At 34.7% G+C, this 26,291-nt stretch overlaps 1 protein-coding gene across 2 annotated transcripts in view; it reads left to right on the top strand.

The window, feature by feature from the left end:
* Positions 1-26,291, top strand: part of LOC123561328 (heterogeneous nuclear ribonucleoprotein A2 homolog 1-like) — a 192,476-nt gene that overhangs the window by 474 nt on the left and 165,711 nt on the right. For both annotated transcript variants that reach the window (XR_008372846.1, XM_045353624.2), the window contains exons 2-6: positions 17,976-18,208; positions 18,691-18,811; positions 20,328-20,547; positions 23,980-24,051; positions 25,767-25,802. Coding sequence is in view for 1 of the 2 variants with exons in the window: in XM_045353624.2 (XP_045209559.2) it covers positions 17,976-18,208; positions 18,691-18,811; positions 20,328-20,547; positions 23,980-24,051; positions 25,767-25,802 (682 nt within the window). In the remaining variant the exon portion in view is untranslated. The remainder of the gene's footprint in view (positions 1-17,975; positions 18,209-18,690; positions 18,812-20,327; positions 20,548-23,979; positions 24,052-25,766; positions 25,803-26,291) is intronic.

Genomic DNA, 26,291 nt, shown 5'->3' on the forward strand with positions numbered 1-26,291 from the left:
CTCAGGGACCGGTAATTGATTTCTAAATGAATATGTAATGATTTTTATATAGTTTTAAATGTTATTTACTTAAGATATAAATGCTTAAACGTAAACTAAATAGAGTAAGTGTACCCGGTTTCGCACGGTTCACGGTTTCGCACACCAAAGAATTTTCCATTTCTTGTAATGAAATACTTGCCAAGAGAAATTTAGACTGGTGAAATCAACGGACCAGGTCTCCTTTTGAATTTTCCTTTAGTTTTCTAAACGACAAACAGGCATTCTGATAAAAGACAAGGATATATAAAAGTGTAGTAAAAGTATCAATGAGACAGCATAAAATTAGACACCACTGAGGGTACCTCGTTTGTGCTTGTTATAGCGACATCATTATGATAATGACAGCTAAAAATACAGTTTCTACAGAAGTATCAGTGTTGTGCAATTTCGATTCAACGAATATCCGTATTGTACAAAGAATTAGAGAATTTTTATTCACGGTGTGCGAAACCGGGTACAAATATGTCCGAATAATGTGTCACTATCTGGCTATATTTGAGAGCTACCAGTAGTGAGCAGTTATCACATGAAGAATAACCTAGTGCATAAATAAAGAGCCGTGTATCTATTCTTCTGCTTGAAAATGCAAAATAATAAATTGCTTCCACATATTTCAGTTTATTTCAAGAAGTGTGTAAAAAGTGTGCGAAACCAGGTACACTGACTCTGTTGTTTGAATACATAGTACCAAAATATATTTTTCATCCTCTTGGATAGATTACTGTTCTTCTAGTTGATAAAATGTATGAGATCGTGTTTGTATGCAAATCTGTTGATATTCTATTTTTAGAGATAATACATGTATGTTATTTTGTAAAACCTAAACTTTAATTGTTAAAACGCAAGTTCATATTAAATAATTTCAGATGAATGGCAAGCTTATAAAACAAGCAATTCATTAAATAATTTTAACTATTATTTCGAAATAAAATAGATTTATTAAGAATACTTAACTACGTTTAACTACCGTATATTCCCGTATTAACGCCCCTGGCGTTTATTTGAGATAAAAAAATAAAAAATGAAAATTTTACAAAACTTAAAAACATCGTTCAAACTAGCTGTGAAGTGTTTCTGTGTTGTTTAATCCCCCCGAAACGTAATTATTTGGCTTTCAATTTAATGCAGTGTGTCTTTTATGCATTTAAATACGGTACCTCGTGTTCTATGTCTGGCTTTTGACACGCTCTCGACACTACACATTACGTCATGACCCAAACAGCTGTGTACTCCGATAACATTTTCCTTAGTACATGCAGGTAGCTAATAGCGCAATACACAATGTCATTGGTTTGACACGCTGCTGTGCCTGCTTTTAAATTAAAAGTTCTTAAAACTGCTGAAGAAAAGGGTATATCGTAAACACATTGCTGTAAATTTGTTTAAAGTCGACAGGAAGCATGTGGTGTAAAACGAGTGGTGTAAAAACAAATCAAAAATGTATTTACCGTTTAATTTTCTGTTTGATGACTGGATACGTACCGTACTTAGTACAAATGTTTTGGACTTACAGTACATGGACTGTTTAAAAGTGTGTTTAATTTTTAATACATTGGACTTTAGTACTGTAAATTACTTATTATATGGACTTATAAAAATGAGGTAGGTGATTTTTTCCCCTCCAAAATGGGTGGGCAGGGGTGTAAAAGATTTTTTTACACCACTCGCCCTGCAGGACTAGTAGCCAGTAATATCTACTCGCCCTTAGTGAACAGCTACTCGCCCTAATAATTGACACTTTTAATACTGTCACTTTTATGAAAGGAGTATTATGTACAATAGTATTATTTCCCGAAAAATATTTATTTTGAAAAGTGTCTAAAAAATTTGGACACAATAATCATTGGCCATCCACCCGTGTTGAAAGAGATGAAAAAAACGTTAAAGATTATCGGTAATTATTCAGTTGATAAACTAAGTAATTGACCTTGTTTTCATGATCAATTTACACCCCCTCAAAGAGCTAAAAGAAGTGTGTCAGTATCTTGACATCTGAAGTGGAGATCAAAGCGGTATTTTTGCTCAAGATTGTCATGGCATTACGTCATGTTTTCGCGCCATGTGACACATCACTGTCTGATCGACTGCATCGATTCTTAAAATTGCTGAGAAATAGAAATCAATAAAAAGTTTCTTCTTTAATTTGTTATCAAAAGCGAATGTGCTATAAAAGCGTATAAAAGGTAAATGTCTCAAACGATAGTTACTACAGTGGATATCCTACCTCTGTGACCTATTTGCCCTCAAGGAATTTACATTAATTATTGTTCGACAAAAAAAAACCTTCTAAATTGTTGGTCAAAAAATACATGTACAAAGATTCATTTAAAACTTATTAAAAACCGCAATGACATCACATTGCTTTATTTTAAAATTACGTTCACGAGGTCACGTAACCTATTCTGCCGCACTAACAGAAATCTGTTTGCCAAAAATTGTTTTACTCCATGTATTGTAATTGCTGCCGCTTTTTCATTATTTAAGATTTTTTTATTCTGTTTTTTGTTCTTTCTGGTCAAAAGTCTGAATTTTATGCCCAGAGTATTCATCATTTATTTACTTTTAGAAAGAAATAAGTAACTAAGATCGCGCTGTTTGAATTTTTACAAATGATTATATGAAAATTCGACCGTTTTATATAATTTTGCCTACATTTCTGCCGATATCTTATTAAAATCATTATAGAATTCAAACAGTATTAATTCTCAGGAGGTGTTGAAAACTTGAAGCAAAAATGTTAAAAAATAAATGCACTACGCACGGTTTTTGTGTACGTGTCGATGTAAATTAGATATTTAATACGATAGGTCGCACGTGCTTGTGGAATGGAAAATTACCGGCATGACGTTTTGATATCTTTACGATTCTCGGGTAAATTCCAGTCAATCCAGGTAGCAACTGAACCATCTCAAAGTTTGTTGACTTTTTGAGTGGAATTTTACACCCCTGGTGGGGGGCGTTAATTAGAGGGGGGGCCTTAATTCGGGAAAATACGGTATGTGTTTTTCTAAAAGTTTTGAACACCACACTGCTGCTATCAAAATTAAATGTCATTTAAAACAGTTATGCATTAAAAAATATTTGAATACTAAAATATGAAAATTGTAAGTATTTCAGGACTGTTCTAATTTTGAAAATCCAGTAAAAAAGTTGTTAAAAGTTAAACAATTTCGATCCAATAAAAACATTGTTTTGCAACAGATTTTAATGAGTGACATCACGGCGAACTCGCCATTATTGATTTCTGCAAACTTTCGTTTTATTGGCTGATTTATGCAACAATGTTGGCAAAAAGCCGGTCAATATGAGTATTGACGGGCCGGCGGTCAATACTGGTTAAAACCGGTCAGTACTGGTCGATTCAATACTAGGGTTATTCTTGGTTGGTCAATACTGGTTTATTCAACACTTCTATATAATGTACATTCACAGATTAGCACAGGCTGTAATTGTAATATAAAAATAATAAAGCAATTGGATTAATATAAAATTTTGTTCAATAAAAAGTATAGTGGTCAATACTGGTCGATTCAGTTTTGGTCTTTGGCAATGTTTCTTGGTCAGGCTCCATTTTGGACAATATACCTAGACTGGTCAATACTACAGTTAGCCTTGATTTTAAATTGATTAAAGATTTTATTACTATAAATTACACTCTGTGAAATGGGCAGTACTGGTCAATTCAAATTTTGGTCCTATGCAATATTTCTGATAAGAATATGTAGTGGTCAACACTGGTCAATTGAATACTTTGATTGCTTTGTTTTGTTGTATTCATTTTTATTTGTTTACGCTGCGCTGCGTAGTTATGACTGTTTCCAGTCAAACTAATCAATCGTAGGCCCAGCGAGATTTGAATTTTGAGACCCGTTGCCAGATACAGGTCCGTGTTTGGATTGATTCCAAAGAATTAGATTTATACTATATAATAAAAAGGGGTCTTAATTCAAGACCCGGGTGTTAGTTTTGGAACATGTCTGGGTCTTGGCTGGAGTATTTATTGTTAATGTAATGTTTTTTAAATGTTATACCCCCCTAAATTGTGTCTAAGTTGCCAAAATAATAAATAGATTATGAGATATAGATTTATATTTAATTTATTAAATTTTGTCATCCAGGGTAAGAGCCGCGAGTACCTTTCTTACACTCCTGAAATGCCTGAGAAGAACTGCCACTGACCATGGACTACATCTACACTCTACTACTTTATTTTATTATCAGTAAACTATTTAAAACTTTAAAAACACATCTAAAACATAGCATTTATATACGTCCGATTGTTGACAGTACACAGGTTATTTATAGATTACACGCCACGCCTACTGCATAAATGTGTCATATCGATAAATATGCTTATTCTATATTCTCGTAAACATTCAATGTACTTCACCGATACCGTTTAACTCTATATTTTTAAATTGCTGTCATTTTGTCATTTTTTAATGTTTTTCAGTTCTGTTTTTTGCACTTTATAGCCCAAAGTCTGAATTTAATGATTATATCGGTATTAATTACTTTACATATTACATGTAAAAGATATTTACGATCGCGCTGTATGAAATTTTGCGGTTGTTTTTATCAAAATTCGACCGTTTCTATGTGATTTTGCTTATTTTAATTATATTATCTTCCTAAAAATGCTCTAGCAGTATAGCTATATGCTTTCTTAAGCGATTCTGCAAATTTGAAGGTAAACTATGTATTAATAAATGTTTTACACGCGAATCCTGTGTACCCGTCGCCTAAATTACGCGTAAGAATTTTTACTTAAAATTTACCTGTTTACCTGTTGTTTGTTTACCATTGTGTGTCGACGTCTGTATGTTTCCGGATCATCATCACTACTGGATTTTCCTATCACATATATACATTGCTGACCATTACTTTAATTTATTTCAATACAGGCCTCCTAGTGAAACCTTTCAAAACCTTTAATTTCAGAGCAAACCTTTAAAACCTTTAAATCTTCTGAAAAAACCTTTAAAACGGCCAAATAGCCTGTAATTTTCACTCAAAACCTATATTTTTGTTCAGACTGCTTGACGTGCCAGTTTAAAGCAAGTAATGGTTATACTACTGTATTTCTTCTCCCCTTTTAAGTGTTGTTATTAGGATACTGCTTGTGTATCTTTCATCTTGAGTTTTTCAGAATGCTGTTGTGTTCACCAGACCACATACATGTAGATGTTTTTAGTAAATACCTATATATATTATGTGTTTTCAACGAGAATTCTGACAAAAATAGCCTTTATTTACTCATTATTTTTTAATGTTTTACACTTATTTTTTAATGTTTTACACTAAAAGGCCATTATTTCCATAGGTTGGAGCCTTTATAAAAACCTTTATTTTTGTTCAGGCCTACTAGGAGGCCTGTTAATAGCTTTATTTGATATTGGTCGCTTATGATTTCATGATTTTATTACTGTTATTATAGAATTTGTATAAAAAAGTTAAAATTGAATAAGAGTTGGTTAAAAAGCTAGCTAAAATTTGATAAAATCAGAGTCGGCCTTAGCCGAAAGACGAAAACACAAAGACTCTTATTTCTGATTTTTATTTTGCCTAAATTTTTCATAAAATTAAGTTACAAAAATATATTTAAAACTAATTTAGTAAAAACTGGTGACCATCCTTGCCGAAATGTAAAGTAGTTGCAAGGATATGTCTCCTAGTTTTTAAATCATTGTCTAAAAATAGCCTAGTTATGGCTTAAAATTACGTATATGCTTAAAATCAAAATAAATTAGAAGATACTGGTTTGTAAAAAGTATTAAGCCTTTTGATTATAAAATATAGAAAAATTAAAAATAACATATGTATATACACATTTAACTGATTAAAATTTAACTTAATATAACAGAAATTATAATAATAAAAACTCTTTCGGGCTTATATCAACTGATATGCTCCATAAACAGTCGGCTCCTGTTACTATGTTATGTTTTAATTTATTTCTTGCTATTCATAGTTGTGGCCCGACCCTAGCAACTTCAATAGATAGCGCCTTTCACCCTGAGGATATATCACTTGTATTGTCCGCACCAGTGCTGTTAAGTAGTGATTTCCCGATTGTCGCCGACAATCGAATAATCGTCGCTAATTTTTCCAGGTCGGTGACAATCGATTGTGTGAGATGCAATCGATTGTCGGGTAATAATAGATCTATTTTCCATGTACTATTTACTTAACCTGCTGAATAGGGCTACACGTATTCAGGGCCCGATTCCGACGACGGGGGTGGTTCCGCCATTTTACCAAAATGTTTGGTCAAGAAAGAGCACTTGTTTGCATTGAAATACCGGGAACTTGGATAATTTTCTGTTCCTGTAAGTTCGGATAGTATGCGAGGCAATTGTTTACCAACAAAAAAGTGAGAAAAATCGAGGGGAAATATAATTATATTCTTGTTTAAATGGATTTGTCACACGTCAAAAAAGATAGTTAGAATCAACTATCGGACTGATTGTAAGATGCTGTCATTCTGTCAGTTGCGTATATGATACAATCGTGAATTATTACAATCATAATTTCTCAAACAATTATACAAACAATATATAATTTCAGTTTCAATCTTTTTCTCTGCATAATCTTTTCAATCTGCCCCGAGGATAAAACACACTGATATTTGACAAGTCAAATAAACTTTGTCAAAATATTACAATAACAAAATTTTTCTACCCTAAAAAATTTATAAAAAGTTAAAACATCCTATTAATCCAATAACTCTAACTGGCGAAAGAAATTCATAAAGATTCGTAATATTTGCAATACACAGTGTGACATCACACCCAGATGTAACCACTTCTACCTGTCAATCAAAACTCTTAAACTTCAAACAGAGTACCGCTTTGATCTTTGACATGAATGTACTGCTGATGTGATGCACTATTCTTTTGATATCTCTGTAGGTCACTCGTGGGTGATTTAAAAAAAATAATGTGACTCGTAGGTTTTTAAAAGCAGAAATATAATTCTTGGAGATATATTGCCAACACTAGTATGTGTGTGTGTGTTTTTTTCATTTAAACTGTAAATATTTTTTTTGTGTGTGTGTGTACAAACAGCTGGAAGGAAATAGAAAATAAAAGTATGAAAGAAAGATCACTGTTTTTGTTTTGGAAAAATCTGCTTTTCAAGATGTTTTTTTTATAGATATATTGTTGATTTTGGCTGTTTTCAAGTGGAAAAAGCTCTTAAACAAGAATAGTTACCAATGTATTTTATTTCACATTTCCATTTTTAGCTCGACTATTCGAAGAATAGTCTAGCTATTCTACTCACCCTGGCGTCGGCGTCGGCGTCACACCTTGGTTAAGTTTTTGCATGCAAGTACATACAGCTATCATTTAAAGGCATATAGCTTTGAAACTTATTTATTCTTTTGCTAGGTCAATTACCAACCTCACTGGGTCAAGTTCTATAACTCTAACATGTATTTTGAGCAAATTATGCCCCCTTTTGGACTTGGAAAATTTTGGTTAAAGTTTTACATGCAAGTTACTATCTCCAAAACTAATGCAGATATTGAATTGAAACTTCACATGTGTCTTCGGGGTTATAAAACTAGTTGATAGCACCAAGTACCATAACTCTGACCTTCATTTTGGCCAAATTATGCCCCCTTTTGGACTTAGAAAATTCTGGTTAAAGTTTTGCATGCAAGTACATACAGCTATTACTAAAAGGCATATAGATTTGAAACTTATTTTTTCTTTTTCTAGATCAATTACCTACCTCACTGGGTCAAGTCCCATAACTCTGACTTGTATTTTGGGCAAATTATGCCCCCTTTTGGACTTAGAAAATCCTGGTTAAAGATTAACATGCAAGTTACTATCTCCAAAACTAATACAGATATTAAATTGAAACTTCACATGTGTCTTCGGGGTTATAAAACTAGTTGATAGAATCAAGTCCCATAACTCTGACATGTATTTTGGGCAAATTATGCCCCCTTTTGGATTTAGAAAATTCTGGTTAAAGTTTTGCATGCAAGTACATACAGCTATTACCAAAAGGCATATAGCTTTGAATCTTATTTATTCCTTTTCTAGGTCAATTACCAGCCTCACTAGGTCAAGTTCCATAACTCTTAACATGTATTTTGAACAAATTATGCCCCCTTTTGGACTTAGAAAATTCTGGTTAAAGTTTACATGCAAGTTACTATCTCCAAAACTAATGCAGATATTGAATTGAAACCTAACATGTTTCTTTGGGGTTATAAAACTAGTTGATAGCATCAAGTCCCATAACTCTGATATGTATTTTGGTCAAATTATGTCCCCTTTCGAACTTAAAACTCTTTTGATATTTAACATTTTGGGTAATAATTTCCTGCTTCTGTGACAATATTTCGAATAGTCGAGCTTGGCTGTCTTACGGACAGCTCTTGTTAATTATTGTCCTGAGATAATCACAACAATATACCAAGGTTGAAGAAAATTGTTCGTTCGAAACATGTGACAATACAATTTTACAGACAAATATTGATTCTTGTTGTTTTGAATGTTACTCTTACAATTCATTACATGTACATTTTGTATACATTTCAACTGAAATAAATTAAAGAACAATATATTGTCATTACTGTTCTTGAGTGTAGAGGGTGGTGAAACCAATTAACAATACCATGTATAATATATATATATATGAGTGTTTCGATTAATAATCAATCGATTGTACCCTTCCGATTCGATTTGATAATTGATTGCACTTTGGGTCCGATTATGAAACACTACTGTTAAGCCTTACATGGTACCCCCAGATGGGGTGCATATATTAGCTCAACCCCCCTGGTTATTGACGCCATCTCTTTTGAAAGAAGTTTAGGATTTTAATATGTTTTTACACGTTAAGCCTGTTATTGTTGATATGTATAAATCGTTAATATTATGTAACAGATGTGTTTATGTGTGATTGGTTAATATCGTGGCCTTGTACAAACAACGGTATATGTACTAATATGTTTCTTTACTTGGTAACTATCCTTGTTACATATCACAATGTCTTCTGATATTGTGTTTTTTTGCGATTCATTTATTAGGCGTTTGGGGGTAATATTGTAGGGGAATTTGGGTCGGGGTCGCGTTTATTTTGATGGTGTAGGGGGTCGGAATGATTTTGAGTTGTAGTATGGGGACTTTTCATAGTATTTTAGGCATGAATCCAAGATTGGTTATAATTCATATTGGGGGGAATGACCTCGACCGCGGGGGGCTTCTCCTCAAGAAGTTTTTAGCATGTTAAGGGATGTGATTTCACTCTTGCGCAACGGGGGTGTTCAGGTTGAGTGTATATCAAAATCCCCTTGATCAAAATCCCCTCCACTGAAAAATGAATGGGTGTTACAAAATCCCCTTCACACATTTGCAGGGGGTATCATAATCCCCTCTGTGATTAACATTATAGATATATAAGATATCAGTGCTCAAAATTATATTTTGTTTGCTAAAGGCATTGTAATTACGTGCTTTATGCAATAGACTTTTAAGTTGTATATAGTTGTATTTGAACTTGAAAAATAAGTAAAAATCACAGAGGGGATTATGATACCCCCTGCAAAAGTATGAAGGGGATTTTGTAACACCCTGTCATTTTTCAGTGTAGGGGATTTTGATCAAGGGGATTTTGATCGTCTCCCGTTCAGGTTAGGGTAGTCGAGGTGATACCGAGGAGCCGTAGTCCTGCAACATACGAGCAAGGCCGCAGGGCCCTGAATCGTATGTTGCAGAGGCTTCTCGGTAGGGATTTTGTTAGGATGAGTGGGATAATTTATCCAGATGATTTTAGTGGTGACATGGTACATTTAAACAATAGGGGAATGCGCAAGTATTATTTTTTGTTTTTACGTGTCACTGCTCATTTGTAAGGTGGATGTTCATTGCAAAAAAGGAAACAAAACAAAATAAAAATAATAAAAAAAACCCAACAAAAAAAGACAAACAAACACTTTTCCCCTGAGATTATATTATCTCTATTGACCGCACCAGTGCCGTTAAGCCTTACCTGGTACCCCCAGACGGGGTGCATATAGAGATTCAAACCCCCTGGTACTTTGTGATGTTAAATTAAGGCCAAAATCATAAAATTAGTTGCTAGGTCGGGCCTCACCTATGTAGTGTTTATGTTTTGATTATATTCTGTTTAGATAACCTATTTTGATAATGAAATGTGTAAGGAGGCTGTAGACCTGCTGCTCAACTTCCTTTGGAGGGAAGAGGAGTGTTTTTCTGTCAATACAAACCAACCCGAGTTTCAGTAGTCCACATTCAAGTTCCAATCTGTGTTCTGCATTTCGTGTACACTCTTTGTGTATGTCAAAGAATACGTGGTTGAATGTTTTGTATTCTGGACAGTGTGGGCATAGATGTTTATCTGAGTAGTTCTCCCAGCCCAGACCGTTCCGCCCCAGCCTTAATCTGGTAATGATCTTATCATGACCGGTGTTTGTGCTATAGATTTGCATTTTACTGGGGATATGTTCTGAGAGGGCGTAGCGCATTGTGTCTTGTTGTAGCCAAAAAAACTCCCTTGATTTGGCCTTTATTATGCTATTAACCTCAGATACTGCTAATTTGACCTGTTTTGGGGTTCCATTTTTGGACCCTTGCTTTGCTAGTTGATCAACCCATACTTTGATTGCATTACTTATTTTAAAAATAAAGTACCATGTTCAAGCATTGAGATTATACAGTGGGAGTATTGATCAAGACAGCTAATTAGTGACTAGATAAACAGGCCAGCAACATACCTATTGTATATTGTAAGACATGGTGTCAATTAGGCAATGTGACAACTGCTCTCAAAACACAAACCACTTCCATGAAAGGGTCCAGGTGTTCACAGCAACTTTCATTAAATTATTTATACCAGTAAAAATTGATTATCACTTGTGAATCAAACACTGCTACAGTTTATGAAATACTTTCTAATTAAAGTTCAGTTAAAGTAGCAGTTTTTCCACTTACTGTGACATTTTTGTAGAAAAATATATCTTTACAAAAAATGTTATAAAAATTCAATCAGTATTGACCAATCAACCACTTCTGACCAATTTTGGAGTACTGATTAGGTTGCTTTAACTAAATAATAATGCCTGTATTCTCCTTAATCAAGCCCCAAATGCTCTTAAACAGTCATTATTTAATTGTTCATAAACTTTGCAAAGTATCTTAACAGTCAGTACTGACTAATTGACCAATCGACCAGTATTGACCGGTATTGACCACTTCAGGGAGTATTGACCGGGGCCGTTTAAAACCGCTGGTTAAAACTGGGGGCGGTTTTAACCGCCCAACATTGTTATGCAATGACTTATTAGAGACTATTAAAAGTAAATATTATGTATTCACACAAAATTTCGTTTGCAGGTAAGTATGGATATCTTCAGTATATAACAGGTATAATTATTTATTCATTAGGAAATAATTAATGAGGTGACTATGTAGCCCAAGAACTGTAGCTCTGATATTATTTAACAAGGAAGTATAAAATGTTGATTACATTTGAGTTTTTTTTTTTACTTTTTTGCATATTACTTTAAATACTAAACAATGTTTTTTCCCACTGATTTGGGAATGGGGCCGGGGCCTTTACAATTGGAAAAAAATGCGTTGTAAAACGCCTAAATTGGGAACTGTTAAAAATCATACTTTTTATTAAAAAAAAAAAATGGTCATAAAATTTATCATTAAGCATTAAGTTAGCAAAATTTGTCTTGTTTAAAATGTTTAAGGTTTCATATGTACAGTATTGTTTGGAAAAGTTGAAAGAAAAAGTAAAAAAATAAAACTTTGGGAATTTTAGCTTTGAAATTGGGAATAAAACATACTGTTTGCCATTGGGATTGGGGCCCAATTTCGGCCCCAAATTTGCCAGAAAAAAAACACTGCTAAAATATATTTTTGACAGCCTTTCATTGAAATCTGAGTCATTCATTGGAGCAAGTGCTATTGGGATCTTTATATTCCAATCAAACTTACATAATAATGTAATTTGTACCATTTAAAAAACAAGTTATTTTCATTGCAACTTACTTCTAAAAGATATAATTTTATTATATGTTGCCATTTTCTTCTGATTTAATTGCAGCAGCATGGTTTTCCCTTCTGATAGGCCCTGCCTATTGTAATCTTCCCTAAAACTTAAAAACTTAATCCAGACATTATCATCAAACCGGCAGATAAGGGAGGAGCAGTTGTAATATTGAACAAAGAGGACTATATACGTGAAGGTCTAAGACAACTAAATAACCCGATGTTCTACCGTGAAATACTGCGAGATGTCACTAGAAACACAGCACAGGAAATAAATAATTTCTTAAACTATCTCAAAAAATATGAGCTTTTAACGTCTAAACACATACAATACCTGCAACCGAAATATTGCCGTACACCCGTTTTTTACATGCTTCCAAAAATACACAAGAAAAATAATCCTGGTAGACCCATCGTCTCTGCCTGTAATGGACCTACCGAAAAACTTTCCGAGTTTGTGGACTTCTACATAAAACCGGTAGCACAAAACGTTCCGTGTTACATTAAAGATACCAATGATTTCTTAAGGAAGTTAAGGAATTTAGGTCCTATACCTTCACACTCCTTATTAGTTACAATTGACATAAGCGCATTATATACATCCATACCACATAGGGAAGGCATCAAAGCACTTAAACATGCTTTAGACACAAGAACTACTGACAACCTAAAATCTTGGATCATACTCCATTTCATGATCTTTATTTTTAAAGAAAACATGCTTCCAATTCAACAAGAAATATTATGAACAAATATCCGGAACAACAATGGGAACTAAATGCGCCCCTAGTTATGCGATACTCTTCATGGCACACCTGGAATCAAAATTCTTAGAGACACAAAAGCTAAAACCCGCATTATGGTGGAGATATATTGATGACATATTCATGGTCTGGCCACACTTACGCAAGGATTTGACATCCTTCATGACAGCCCTCAACACTTTCCACTAAACAATTAAGTTCATTTTTGAGATCAACGAGAATCATGCAAATTTCCTCGATGTCATGATCATAAAGGACGAAAATGGTAACCTAAACACAAAATTGTACACAAAACCTACCGACACACACATGTACCTGCATTATACTTTGTTCCATCCACAACATCAGAAGAGTAGTATACCATATAGCCAGGCAATCTGACTTAGAAGAATATGTAGTACGGACCAATTTTTTACGGAATGCACGCTCCAGCTACAGAAAAACCTATCTGAAAGAGGATATCCAATAAGAACAATAAAAAAAGCCATTAAGAAGGTGGCGCAAATTGACAGACAGGCTCTCCTGGAAGAAAGTATGGAAACAAAGCAAGATCAGAAAACAGTACCCTTCATTATAGCTTCATATACACGTACAGCCTAAATAACCCACCCGTCGCCAGAATCCTGCGAAAGTTTCAGTACCTCCTGCACGAGAATGAAACAACAAAATTCATAAGGAATACGTCGATCATAGCTGTACCCAGACGATGCTCCAACCTAAAATCTGTGTTCGTTAAATCCATTATAAATAACATAACTCTAGCCAGCGGTAGTTATCCATGCGGACAAAACTGCATTGTATGTCGATTCATGACATGCAATACTAACACAGGGCTCACACTGGCCTCCAAAAAATAATAGCCAACTTTTTAACCTGTGAAAAATTAATAGCCAAAATTGATGCGGATCTTTGCGTGCAACTTTTATAAAAATAAAAATGATAAATTTCAACATATATATCTTCTTAATTACTTTAAAAAGTAGCAGGCCCAAACATGGGGTGTGGGAATCGGGGATTCAGGGAAATTACCTCCTAATATTGGTGGTGGGGTCCCACTATAACAGTTTAAAATGCTATATTCTGATGGATTTTGAAGGCATTTACAGGACACATAGTTAGTTTGTGTAAGGCAGCTGAAATTGTTGATATTGACTGACATTATGGACTGGGCAATGGCTCAATTAGCCCCATTCATGCACATACAATAAGGACACAGTTGCACACAATGGAAAGTTTACCAAGTCTTTGAGTATCATTCATGTTTATACTTTTTCTTTATACAAAAGTGTTTTCATGATTCTTTTGACCATAACTGCACTTAAATTGCTTGAAATGTACAAAACAATCAAGTCGCGAAAAATACGTGATATTTGGCATCTATGCACACTATTGAATTACAGCTTTTTGTCAACAAGTTTTTGATGCTTTATTCAGTGAATATACTATTTTTTAAGTGTTTTAGAATGTTTTTACTTACGCTAATTACAGTATGCAAGCACATTTATATGTTGTTTTTTAGTTTGCCCGTAACGGCCATGTTTCTAAAAATAGAAACAGGACTGGGTTTTCCGATATTTTTTTAATTAATGTGCAAAACAAAAAACATTTATTATGCCAGAATTGTCTTGGTAAAAAAAAATAGACTGTTAAAAATATCTGGCCTGTAATATTTCAAAAAATTCGCGTTCTTTACAAATTCTGAAAATTTGAAAAAAAAATATTTTTTTCGCTTGGAACAATATCATTTTAGATTAAAAACACATATCTAACCTAGATCCTGATTAAAGACATTTTGAAACCGTCGACAGTTAGGTCAGTTTATAATATGTTTTTAAAGATAATTAAATTAACGGTAACTATAGATGGCAATTTAATTTTTCATCAGGAAACTGCCCGTACAAATTGGTTTAATTGTCGTCTGCCGAATAAAGAGTTGAAGAAAATTTGCGCTGGCGTTATAAAATGTTCCAAAAAAGTAGCCTGCCAGTTCAATCTGATTGATAGCTAGATAAGTAAGATTAACTTCCGGTTATAATCGGTTTAATTGTCGTCTGCATCATACCGCCTTGGGCAATGTTATCGGCATAGTTGACACGTGTTTGGAATACACGAGGTAATAAACAGTCCGCTCTATTGATTTTCTACACTAGCAGACCGCGGGTTACTGTCTCACTTGGCATAATTATTTATGTAGCTTTTAAATAAAATAATCGCCAGTTCCTGTCGCCAAAATGAAAAAATATTCGCCATTTAAATAAAATAATCGCAAATGGCGATAATGGCGACTGACAGCGTGAGCCCTGCTAACATAGCAAGCACGATTACCGACAAAACATACAAAATACGTGGTCACCATACGTGTATAAGCACAAGTGTCATATACCTTATCACTTGCAAAAAGTGCAATATTCAATACATAGGCCAAACCGGCAACACTCTCAGGGATCGGTTCTACGGCCACTTAGCTGATTTACGCGCCAAAAACGACGTCAAACCTGTTTCTCGCCACTTTTTACGTAATGACCATGACGTTAACGACGTCACGGTATCAGTTATACAACAAACAGTAAGAGACACGAATATTCGCCTTAGAAGTGAGGAAGTATGGATCGCCATTTTGAAAAAGAAAACACCACAGGGACTCAACTTAATCCAATAATATTGTATACTGCCAGAAAGGCCACTGAAGAGGATATAAATAAAATTGAAGAAAACCAAAATACACCGTTAAATCAGAGACAGAATCAGAGGAAAGGCACGCCCTACTTCAAGTTATGTGAAATTTGTGGAATGGCATTCAACAATTCTAGTGCATTCTATAGACACTTGAAAAATCATAGAGAGCAGCCGATCGAAGATAATATAAGATACGAATGTTCTTGGTGTCATAAAACATACAAAAGACTTGAATACCTGAAGAAACACTCGCGCAAAACATTCCACTTACAAGAAACAAACATTAAAACCATATACGAACCGTCAGATATCAAACCAGGAAAAACGCGTGCAACCTACCAAGCAACAGATACTACCCCGCCTAAGAACATAAAATTCAGAGTTATTCCAGGGAAGAAGAAATGGCTTTCAGATGCACCAACCAGTACACCCGTGGAAAAATGCACATTTGAAACTCCACCGATATCACCTTTACCATTGTCACCAATCCCGGACTACAACACAGAAATTATAGACCTGGACTTAAGAACCCAATATCCTGATACTGACATAAGGAACCTCATAAACACAAACTTACCTCCCAAATCTAACAGCATAGAAACTGTATGTTTAGACGAAACTGGGACATTTTCGGATGTTAATGAACAGATAGTTAGTGTCCACTACATATATGGTATATTAAAAAAAACAGACTGACTTTCTTTACTGTTTTATTAAATGCAAGTTACAATTTGGCAATATTCCAATTTTAATCTATAAATAGTAACAACTGTAACAAACGTCGCCAACGTGACTGTAGAAAATTGTACTTTAGGTAACAATTTTCTAATACCGTATTTTCCCGAATTAAGGCCCCCCCCTCTAATTAACGCCCCCCACCCGTTTTGGATGTGAAAAAAAGTCAACAAGAACGAAAAAAAATCACCTACCTCATTTTTATAAGTCCACATAATAAGTAATTTACAGTAAGTATCCAGTGTATTAAGAATTAAACACTCTTTTAAACAGTCCATGTACCGTAAATCCAAAACGTTTATACTAAGTACGGTACATATCCAATCATCAAATAGAAAATTAAACGGTAAATCCATTTTTGATTTGTTTTTGCACCATCTGCGCACAAGCTTCCTGTCGACTTTAAACAAATTTGCGGCAAAGTGTTAACCTTTTCTTCAACAGTTTTAATAACTTTTAATTTAAAAGCCGACATAAGCAGCGTGTCAAACCACTGACATTGTGTATTGCTACCCGCATGTACTAAAGAAAATATTATCGGAGTACACAGCTGTTTGGGTATGATGACGTAATGTGTAATGTCGCGAGCATGTCACGGAGTACATGAGGTACTGTATTTAAATGCATAATTTTAAGACACACTGCATTAAATTGGATGCCAAAATAATTACGTTTTGGCCCCTTTTGTACTTAGAAAATATCAGATTTCTTGGTTAAGTTTTATGTTTAGGTCAGCTTTTCTCCTAAACTATCAAAGCTTTTGCTTTGAAACTTGGAATACTTGTTCACCATCATAAGCTGACCCTGTACACCAAGAAACATAACTCCATCTTGCTTTTTGCAAGAATTATTGCCCCTTTTGGACTTAGAAAATCAGTTTTCTTGGTTAAGTTTTATGTTTAGGTCAGCTTTTATCCTAAACTATCAAAGCTTTTCCTTAAAAACTTGCAACACTTGTTCACCATCATAAGCTGACCCTGTACAGCAAGAAACATAACTCCATCCTGCTTTTTGCAAGATTTATGGCCCCTTTTGGACTTAGAAAATATCAGATTTCTTGGTTAAGTTTTATGTTTAGGTCAACTTTTTCTCTTAAACTGTCAAAGCTATTGCTTTAAAACTTGCAACACTTGTTCACCATCATAAGCTGACCCTGTACAGCAAGCAACATAACTCCATCCTGCTTTTTGCAATAATTATTGCCCCTTTTGGACTTAGAAAAATCATTTTCTTGGTTGAATATTATGTTTAAGTCAACTTTTCTCATAAACTATCAAAGCTATTGCTTTAAAACTTGCAACAGTTTTTCACCATCATAAGTGGACACTGTACATCAAGAAACATAACTCTATCCTGCTTTTTGCAAGAGTGATGGCCCTTTTTAGACTTAGAAAATCATGGGTAGGACAATATTTCTATTATACAAAAAAAATCAGATGAGCGTCAGCACCCGCAAGTCGGTGCTCTTGTTTTTTTTTTACTTCTTTGGAAAATGTAACGCCCCCGGGGGCGTTTATTCGGGAAAATACGGTATGTATATCCTGATGAAGGTTCATATTGAACCGAAACTAGTAGATCTATAAATAAATACAGTTATAACCTATCTGGTGTTCAGGCGTGTTGTACCTCTATTTATTCTTAGTTGTAAAACTTTAAAAAGAAACCACTGTATGAACTAGTTGCATAAATCAAATATATGTCATTTTTGATCTTTCAGAAATACAGTGACAAAGAAAGGTTCAGGGAGGACAGTGGTGATCGGGACCGTGACCGATTCAGGAACAAAAGGAAGAGACATGATAGTGACCAGGGCGAAGAGTCCGAAAAGTTCCGTAAACTTTTTATTGGAGGCCTTAGTTATGATACCACTGATGATGAGTTAAAAGCTTACTTTGAGAAATGGGGCGATGTTGTTGATTCTATTGTGATGAAAGAGACTGGAACACAGAGGTATTGTTGGACCATGTTTTCAATGTCTTTATGATTTTCTCTGGTGATAATGAATATGTACACTATCTTGTTAGTTTGTCTGATTGCAGACCTCAGTTGCATTCTAATGATGTCTAAGAATATAGTAAGATCACATCTGTTTTATTCTGTTTCATCTGATTTACAGGTTTTGTACCTTAGCAGTTTAATGTCTATCTGAGTTTTATTATTAATTCAAACCTATAAATTTATTTTTATTCCATAAATTTATAGTTCTGAACAATAAAAGAGTAAAGGGAAAGAATAAGTTAGTATCTCTACTCATATTAAACAAACAAGGGTTAGTGTTTTCAATTCTTTTGCTGAAATTTCGCTTAAAATTGATAACATGTAATATGAAAAAAATTATTTAGTGTGAAAATCACTCGTAGTGATACATTGTACATGTTGCTTCTAACTTTGTGGTATGATTAAAGGACTTGCTTGAATTGATATTTTTGAAGGTCTCGGGGATTTGGATTTGTAACATACAGTGAGTCAAAGATGTTAGAAGATTGTCAAGCATGTCGACCTCATGTTATCAATGGAAGACAAGTGGATACTAAAAGAGCTATGCCTCGTAATGTATGTATATTTCTGTAGCATTATGGCTTTGTGGGAGAGGCTGATTTTTTAGTCTTTATTCGCAGTTGAAGAAAGTATTGTTTCTTTTCCAAAAGTTTGGTGAAAATTGATCTATTGGTGCAGAACGTATAGCAAAATTAATAAAAAAGATCATCAAAAATGCAAGTCATTGTAAAGGAACAAGACGTCTGTTGGATAATATTAGACATCTGTTGGATACTATTAGACATCTGTTGGGTAATAATTGGATATCTGTTTTTATTTACAATAGGTGGCTGACAGAAATGTTTTCTGAGTTTTGAGCTAAAATTCCAAATGCAAAGGCTATGGGTCATCTTCCAAATTTCTATTGAAAAATGATAGTATTGTGTGCTTGCTTTTTTTTTTTTTAGCTCACCTGAGCACGAAGTGCTCAAGATGAGCTATTGTGACCAGTCATTGTCCGGCTGCGTCCGGCATTTGCCTTGTTAACACTCTATAGGCCACAGTTTTGACCAGTCTTTATGAAACTTGGTTGATGATCTCTAGGTGAAGTTCGAGACTGGCTCATGTGGGGTCAAAACTAGGTCACATGCTCAAATTACATGAAAAGCCTGTTAACACTAGAGGCCACATATATGATCCTAATATTCCTATCTTCATGAAACTTGGTCAGAATGTTTATCTTGATGCCATGTTCGAAGCTGGGTCATGTGGTATCAAAAACTAGGTCACCTGGTCAAATCAAAGGAAAGGCCTGTTAACACTCTAGAGGCTGAAGGCCCAGTTGCTCAGGTGAGCGATCAATGGCCATTATGACCCTCTTGTTTTTAAATACAGGCATTCTATAAAATCAGTTACTAGCAACCACAGATACAAGTTTATTATGTCTCCTACCACACAGTGGTGTGGGAGACATATTGATTTACTCCAGTCTGTGTGTGTGTCTGTCTGTCTGTCACAAAGCTTGTCCGCACTCTAAATCGAACATTTCTCATCTGACCTTCACCAAACTTCAACAAAATGTGTCTGCCAATAAGTGCTCGGCCAAGTTTGATAACTAGCCAAATCGGCCTAGGCACTTCGGAATTATGGCCCTTGATTTACCAAAAACACTCCGATTTCTTGCCCAGTTTTACCCCTAAACCGGCGCCTATACTACTAGTAGTATAGGTATTTTTGGTGTCAAGAAAGCGCATGCACATGTGGATTAAGTAAACAGTATAAAGACTGACTTACTATTTAGATGATTAGGCAGTTGTGGGAGACATGCGCTTTTCTCAAAAGCATCTCTAGTTTGTGTATTGAAATCATTTGATTTTGTGGGCTTGAGATTTTGTGGTTTTGGTTAAAATGACAATTAGATGGGGACGTCATTTTGAGGATTTCAGTTAATGACTAGAAGTTTTATTTGTTTTTGAGTTTTGATTTCTTGGATTGTTGCAACCAAAAAATCTACGAAAATTTGTCCCCCACTAATATTAATGGGAGTTAGGGTATGTTACCTTTACATGATTTATGCTGGGTATCATTGTAGGCTGGAGGTAGTTCAGGTGGTGATGGTTTGAAAGAGTCAGTTTACAAGTTATTTGTTGGTGGCATCAGGGATATTACAACCAATGACTCACTACGTGAAGAATTTTCTCAGTTTGGAGCAGTAAAGCATGTGGAGCTGATGATGGATAAAGTGACTGGACGTCATAGAGGGTTTGCCTTTGTCACTTATGAAGACTTTGATTCTGTGGACAAAGCTGTTAGTAAGTATGCACTGCAAAAGTTTGGTTTGACTTTTATAGTGGTCAAAGCAAGTCTGTTGTGTGCAAGACACAGACCTCTACCTCAAAGAGCAAGATACTCTTCAGAATAAGTTGTTTTTTTTCAGTTCCAAGAAAATTTCTTGTACAAAACACTAAAACTAACCAATAATACATTTTTTTTAATCATAACTTTTTTCAGCAGTCATCTTTTTTCTATTTTACTATGTACAACAGGGGGTATGCATGCTTTTTTCTGAGTTATTTAGATGAAATAGATTTTGGCTGATTTTTACTTTTCCAAAAATAACTCATTTCTAGATTAGATATTTTGAAAAATATTTTTTCTTTTTCTTATTAATGATAGACTATATTGTTAAATATAATTTCCTTCACATGTATTAACAATATAGATATAAACTATCACTATAACTTGCATACACCTTGCAAAAAAAAAAACAGTAACAACCAATTACTGCATTTTCATTATTTTTCCTGACTTTTTGTAAACAGCATTTCTTTTTTTCATTACATTTGCTTTCATTAGATATGAACCAACTTTCTAGGCTTTTACCTTTTGGAGCATTTTCATTTAATTTACTTGATTAGACCCATGCCGTCAGCAAGTATTTAACTTATTTTATTTAACAAAGGAGAATCAGTATACATGTAACAGATCAGCAGCTGCTGCGCTATAGGCCAGGGTGTTCGGTTGACCCGAGATCCCGGGTTTTGACTGGGAAAATCGAGATAAACTTGGTATTTGACCTGCACAGAATATGCCCTGTGCGTTGGCTTGACTCACAGAAATTTTCTTTGATGCGTCTCGAGGTTCGAAAGTTCTGCCCCTGTCAATCAAAATCCCAGTGAATTTCAATATTGTGTGCCGGTGTAATGAAGTATTTCGACCCCCATAGAATAATGACCCCCCGGTCATTATTCTATAGAAAAAGTGACCCCCCGGTCATAGTATTATGACCTCCAGATCATAGTACTATGACTCCCCCACGTGAAGTAAACTGAACCTCACGAAGAATATTGACTCCCATAAAAAAAACGACCCCCAGTCATTTGGTCAAATTTAGTGATAACTCATGTATCTAAGGCCTAATTGCTGTATTTATGCCCCCACTCGGGGGGAGGGGGGCATACAGATTTGCCCTTGTCCATCCGTTTGACCATTAGCCCCAGATACCATCACTTGACACAGAAATCAGAGCATTCGCAACGGGAAAAGGGATTCTATTTCTAGACACTGTATCTTGGTGTATACATTTTTTTCAGGAAAATAACAATTCACAATACGTTCACAAAACACACCAGTGTCAATAATCCCTGCAAACATAGAAGTTGCAATACTTAGCAGTGGCAGTAAAGTACGGTAGCGGCAACAATAGAAAGTAGTAGTGGTAGTGGTAGTGGTAGTGGTAGCGGTAGCGGTAGTGGCAGCGGTAGTGGCAGCAGAGGAATAAGTGACAGCAACAACAGCAGCAGGAGAAGAAGAGGTAGATGTACAAGACGTATTAGTGGAAGCAGGTATAGTAGTATCAGTAGTAGCAGTTGTAGTAGTAGTAGGAGTCAGTTTTTCATAAGGGGAGTCAATATTTTACAGGAAAGGAGTCACATTTTCTACAGAATAATGACCGGGGGTCGTTATTCTATGGGGGTCGAAATACTTCATTACACCGGCACAAGCGGAAGTATGGCAGTAGGCGGAGCGTCGTATGTTAATTAGCTACTGACAGATGTCAATCACGCCACGCGCCGACTGACACATGATCATCTCGCGGTTTGTGTTTACTACAATAATACCCTGTCATTATCAAAGGTGTTTATTGATCAATGTGTAAAACTTAATTGATAAACAATGCAGCCTTAGATTATCGTGTTTGTACCACTTGTCAATTAGCGGTATACAGCTTATGTTGTATTGTTTTATGTCTTGCCGACTTAAAATAAAAATGATCTTTTCTCACTTATCGGACAGAAAAATCTCTAGAAGTTCTGGAAAATCTTATCTCACATGGGTTATCCCACACGCCTGTGACGGACTCCTTCATGCGCTGAATATACATATTATTTATGTAAAATAATTAAAATCAGGTACCTTTATCTTTTCTGTCCGTTCCTTATAGTGTATTTCGCGATTCAAAATTCATTACTTTATGATAAGAACGTACCGTTACGTTACAAACGATAAAACTAAAGCGGAACTTTGTTATTGTGCGTCACTGAAATATCATGACGTCACTTCTGCTTACGAACGCCAATTTCCCGCATTTTAAGTAGTTTCATATTTTTATGCTTGTTTTTATTGTTTCTGTTGTGGTAAGTGAGAAATAGAATCCATCATTGGTGAAGATCGGAAATCCCAACCCTCGGGCGCACCGCTCAAGTCTTAAACGAGGCTGAGCCTCGTTTAAGACTTGAGCAGTGCGCCCGAGGGTTGGGATTTCTGATCTTGAGCGGTGCGCCCTCGGGTTGGGATTTTCTGATCTTAACCGAAGACCAATGATGGATTCTCTATATCTTATTACTGAATAGAACAACAAATTGGATAATTTAAATTATTATTATGTGTGCTTGATACAATTACATGAGCTGTCAGCTGTTACGGTCTATAGCAAATTTATTATCATTGCCGAGGCGTTGTTTGGTCCAAAACAAATTAAATGTTTTAAATAAGCAGAAATTATAAGTAATGAATAGGTATGGTGAAAAAAAAAAAGAAATTTAAAACAGGTTTTTTATCAAGAATAAAAGCCAGTATTTGTTACTTCGATGTATCAACTCAGATTCAGATTCAGAAGAATTTTAAATGTTTACTTTCGTTTTCCATATTTGTCACCCGTTTTCGCGATCATGATTTTAGGATATTTTTACCATTTTGTACAAGATTTTTCTAGTACAGTCTAAATAAAAAGCCAATAAAAAGTCTGCATTTAAGAAAAATATGATCACTGTTGCAAAAGCAGCTCTTATTTTGAAGCATTTTTCAAGACTAAAGTCATGCAAAGGCACCAAACCCCACCCACTTTTAGACAACTAAAATATAAATTGATATTAAAAAAATCTGTAATGACTAATGTACTTGTTTTAGATAAAGTTTGTGGAAATTGCAATAATAACAGTATAGCTTGACCCCTGAAAAGCCGATCTTGACTCTTGAAAATCTGATTTTGACCCTTGAAAATTTAGGCTGAAGAGTCAATGACTCTTGAGTTTCAGAACCTACTGAACGCCCTGCTAAATGTTGTAGAGTAACAATGCCGGCAGATGCCGTTTAATCATATGATTTAGTATTATAATCATTATATGTAAAAAAAGTCATACATGTAATCCACAAAGTTAAATGATATGCATGATACCTTTGTGTTAGTTTTAATGATGTTTTCTAAAAGACTATTTTAATATATAATTTTGAATTTGTTGCAGTTAAGAAACACTTAGAAATAGATGGTAAGATGGTTGAAGTGAAGAAAGCAGAGTCCATTTCCAGCAGAAAAAGTAAGTGCTAGTTACATTTAATTTTGTTGGCATGAGTATATGTAGTTTTGCACAAAAGGGCTCTTTAGTTGGAATGATAATTCATGGATTTCTGCTTATCAAGATAAAAGAATAGAAGCTTTGGCTGTTCATTGAGATTTTATTTTGCAGATTGACGCAACCATAAAATCCATGAAAATTAATCTGCAGCAAATATTAATGATTTTGCAGTATTGCAATATGATTGATCCTAAAACAATTGCAAATGTTTAATCAGACTTAATGTAATCCTATTGCTATCATTCTCATCCATCAGATGTTCGTCAAAATCCCGAGACGAACCTCTGATTTATTTCTGTCGTTTATTTGGTGAGCATGCGCACTCGTAATTACTACCGGGAGAAGTTTCAGCCAATCAATGTTCGCTACTATTTGGCACGCCGAATTGAAATTTCAAACAATATGTAAGCAAGGTAGTTGCTAACGATAGATAAAGGCGATATTCCATGATTGCGATTAATAAAGATTTATTTCTGTTATTCGATGTTAAGAAATTTACCTGAAGAAATAATAATATTCCTCGTAAGTCGGCATCGATATGAAAGGACGCGGTCACGCTTTTCACGGACGATTTTGATTGGTTCGCTACATTTTGTCGCGAAACGACGCTGATTGGCTGAAACGTTTTACCTGTAATGTAACCAAACCACAAATATCGGCGAAATGTGCCAGAGGTTCATCCGGGGAACCACGGTAGACCTCTGGTATGCGAGAATGATTGCTATGAAATCATCAATATTCGTTGGGAGGCTAATTATATCCCCTTTGAAATTGAAGGAGGGAATTTATTGTTTTGCTCATTATTGGTATAACTAGAAAATGCTTGATTTTACATATTCAAACTTCAAAGGATGATTGCCGGAGGTAAATAGATGACCTGTATTATTTTGAGTACTGCTATATCAAAGGTCAGTCACAGTGACAAAGAGACTGAAAATGTATTCTGCTCAAAAACTCAAGAATGTTTTTCCTACAGTTGTTAAACTTCATTGGATGATTGCCTGTGGTCATAAGATGACCCCTATTGTTTTTAGGGGACAGTATTTCAGAGGTCAGTCATATGACCTCTAGACTTAAAAACGAGTTACTGCTCAAAAGTAAAGACGTCTTAAGCTGGCAGCCTTCATAAGATGGTTTTGTAGTCAATAGATGGCCCCTATTTTTGTTTGATCATTTGTCAAAGGTCAAGGTCACGGCATACAAAATAACATACCTGCTTGACTGTGACAGACCATAATAGGGAGCTTATTATACAACAGCTCTTGTTTTTGTGGTGGAGGCAAACCACAAAATTAAGTCAGAGTGAACATTTAAATTTCCGTTAATTCAATCTTTAAAAGTTGAAATCCATGAAATAGAAGTTCTGGACAAAACCACAAATAAATCATGCCCATGAAATGAAATGATTTCAGTGTTTAAAACTGATAGTCAATATTGAAGGGAGTTTTCATCCAATAATGAAACAGGATAGTGTTAAAAACTAAATTTTCCTTCTTAGTTTGTGGAATGTATCTTGGAAGATTTTAGTTTTTGACTTCTCGGTTAAGTATGAACAACATTTGAGTATAATTGAGCCAGGCAACAAGTTAAGACCATTGAGTGCTTTAGAATTTCTGCTATTGAATTTTAAGGTATTTCAATTGAATACAACTGCATTTGTTAATTCTTATTTTCAGATAAAAGAGACTCAATGGACACAAGAATGAGTAAAGGTCAGTAAGATTAGTGTCATTGTCATACATACAAAGATAAGCCATTATCAGGCTGGTTTTATACCATTTAATCTTCTTGGAAATTCTGACTGATTCCTATTACAAGGAAAAACTGATCTGATTTTTCTTCTGTGTACTGTTCTGTTAAATAGACTAAATGAGAATGTTTAAAAAAAAAAAGATCACTTTTTGTTTTTAAGTATTGCATAGAATTATGGCAATTTTACTTTTAGTAATATGTAAATAATCAGTAGCATTTAAGTTTTTAACAAAATGTGTACAAAACTTGATAAGTAGTTTGCTTGTTAGTGCAGGGAATGAGTGGAAGGAAATGCTATCCTTTTGTAGTGAAAATCTGTGGCGGTTCAAATTTTTAATATATGTATTTTTGCATTAAATTTATGTTTGAAAGTTTGGTTTCTATGGTTGTTTACACTCTTAGAGGACACATTTTGTACTTTGATCATCATAAATCTTCCTCAGAATGTT

Source organism: Mercenaria mercenaria, chromosome 10 (assembly GCF_021730395.1).
Source record: "Mercenaria mercenaria strain notata chromosome 10, MADL_Memer_1, whole genome shotgun sequence".
In the NCBI taxonomy this organism is placed as follows: Eukaryota; Metazoa; Mollusca; class Bivalvia; order Venerida; family Veneridae; genus Mercenaria; species Mercenaria mercenaria.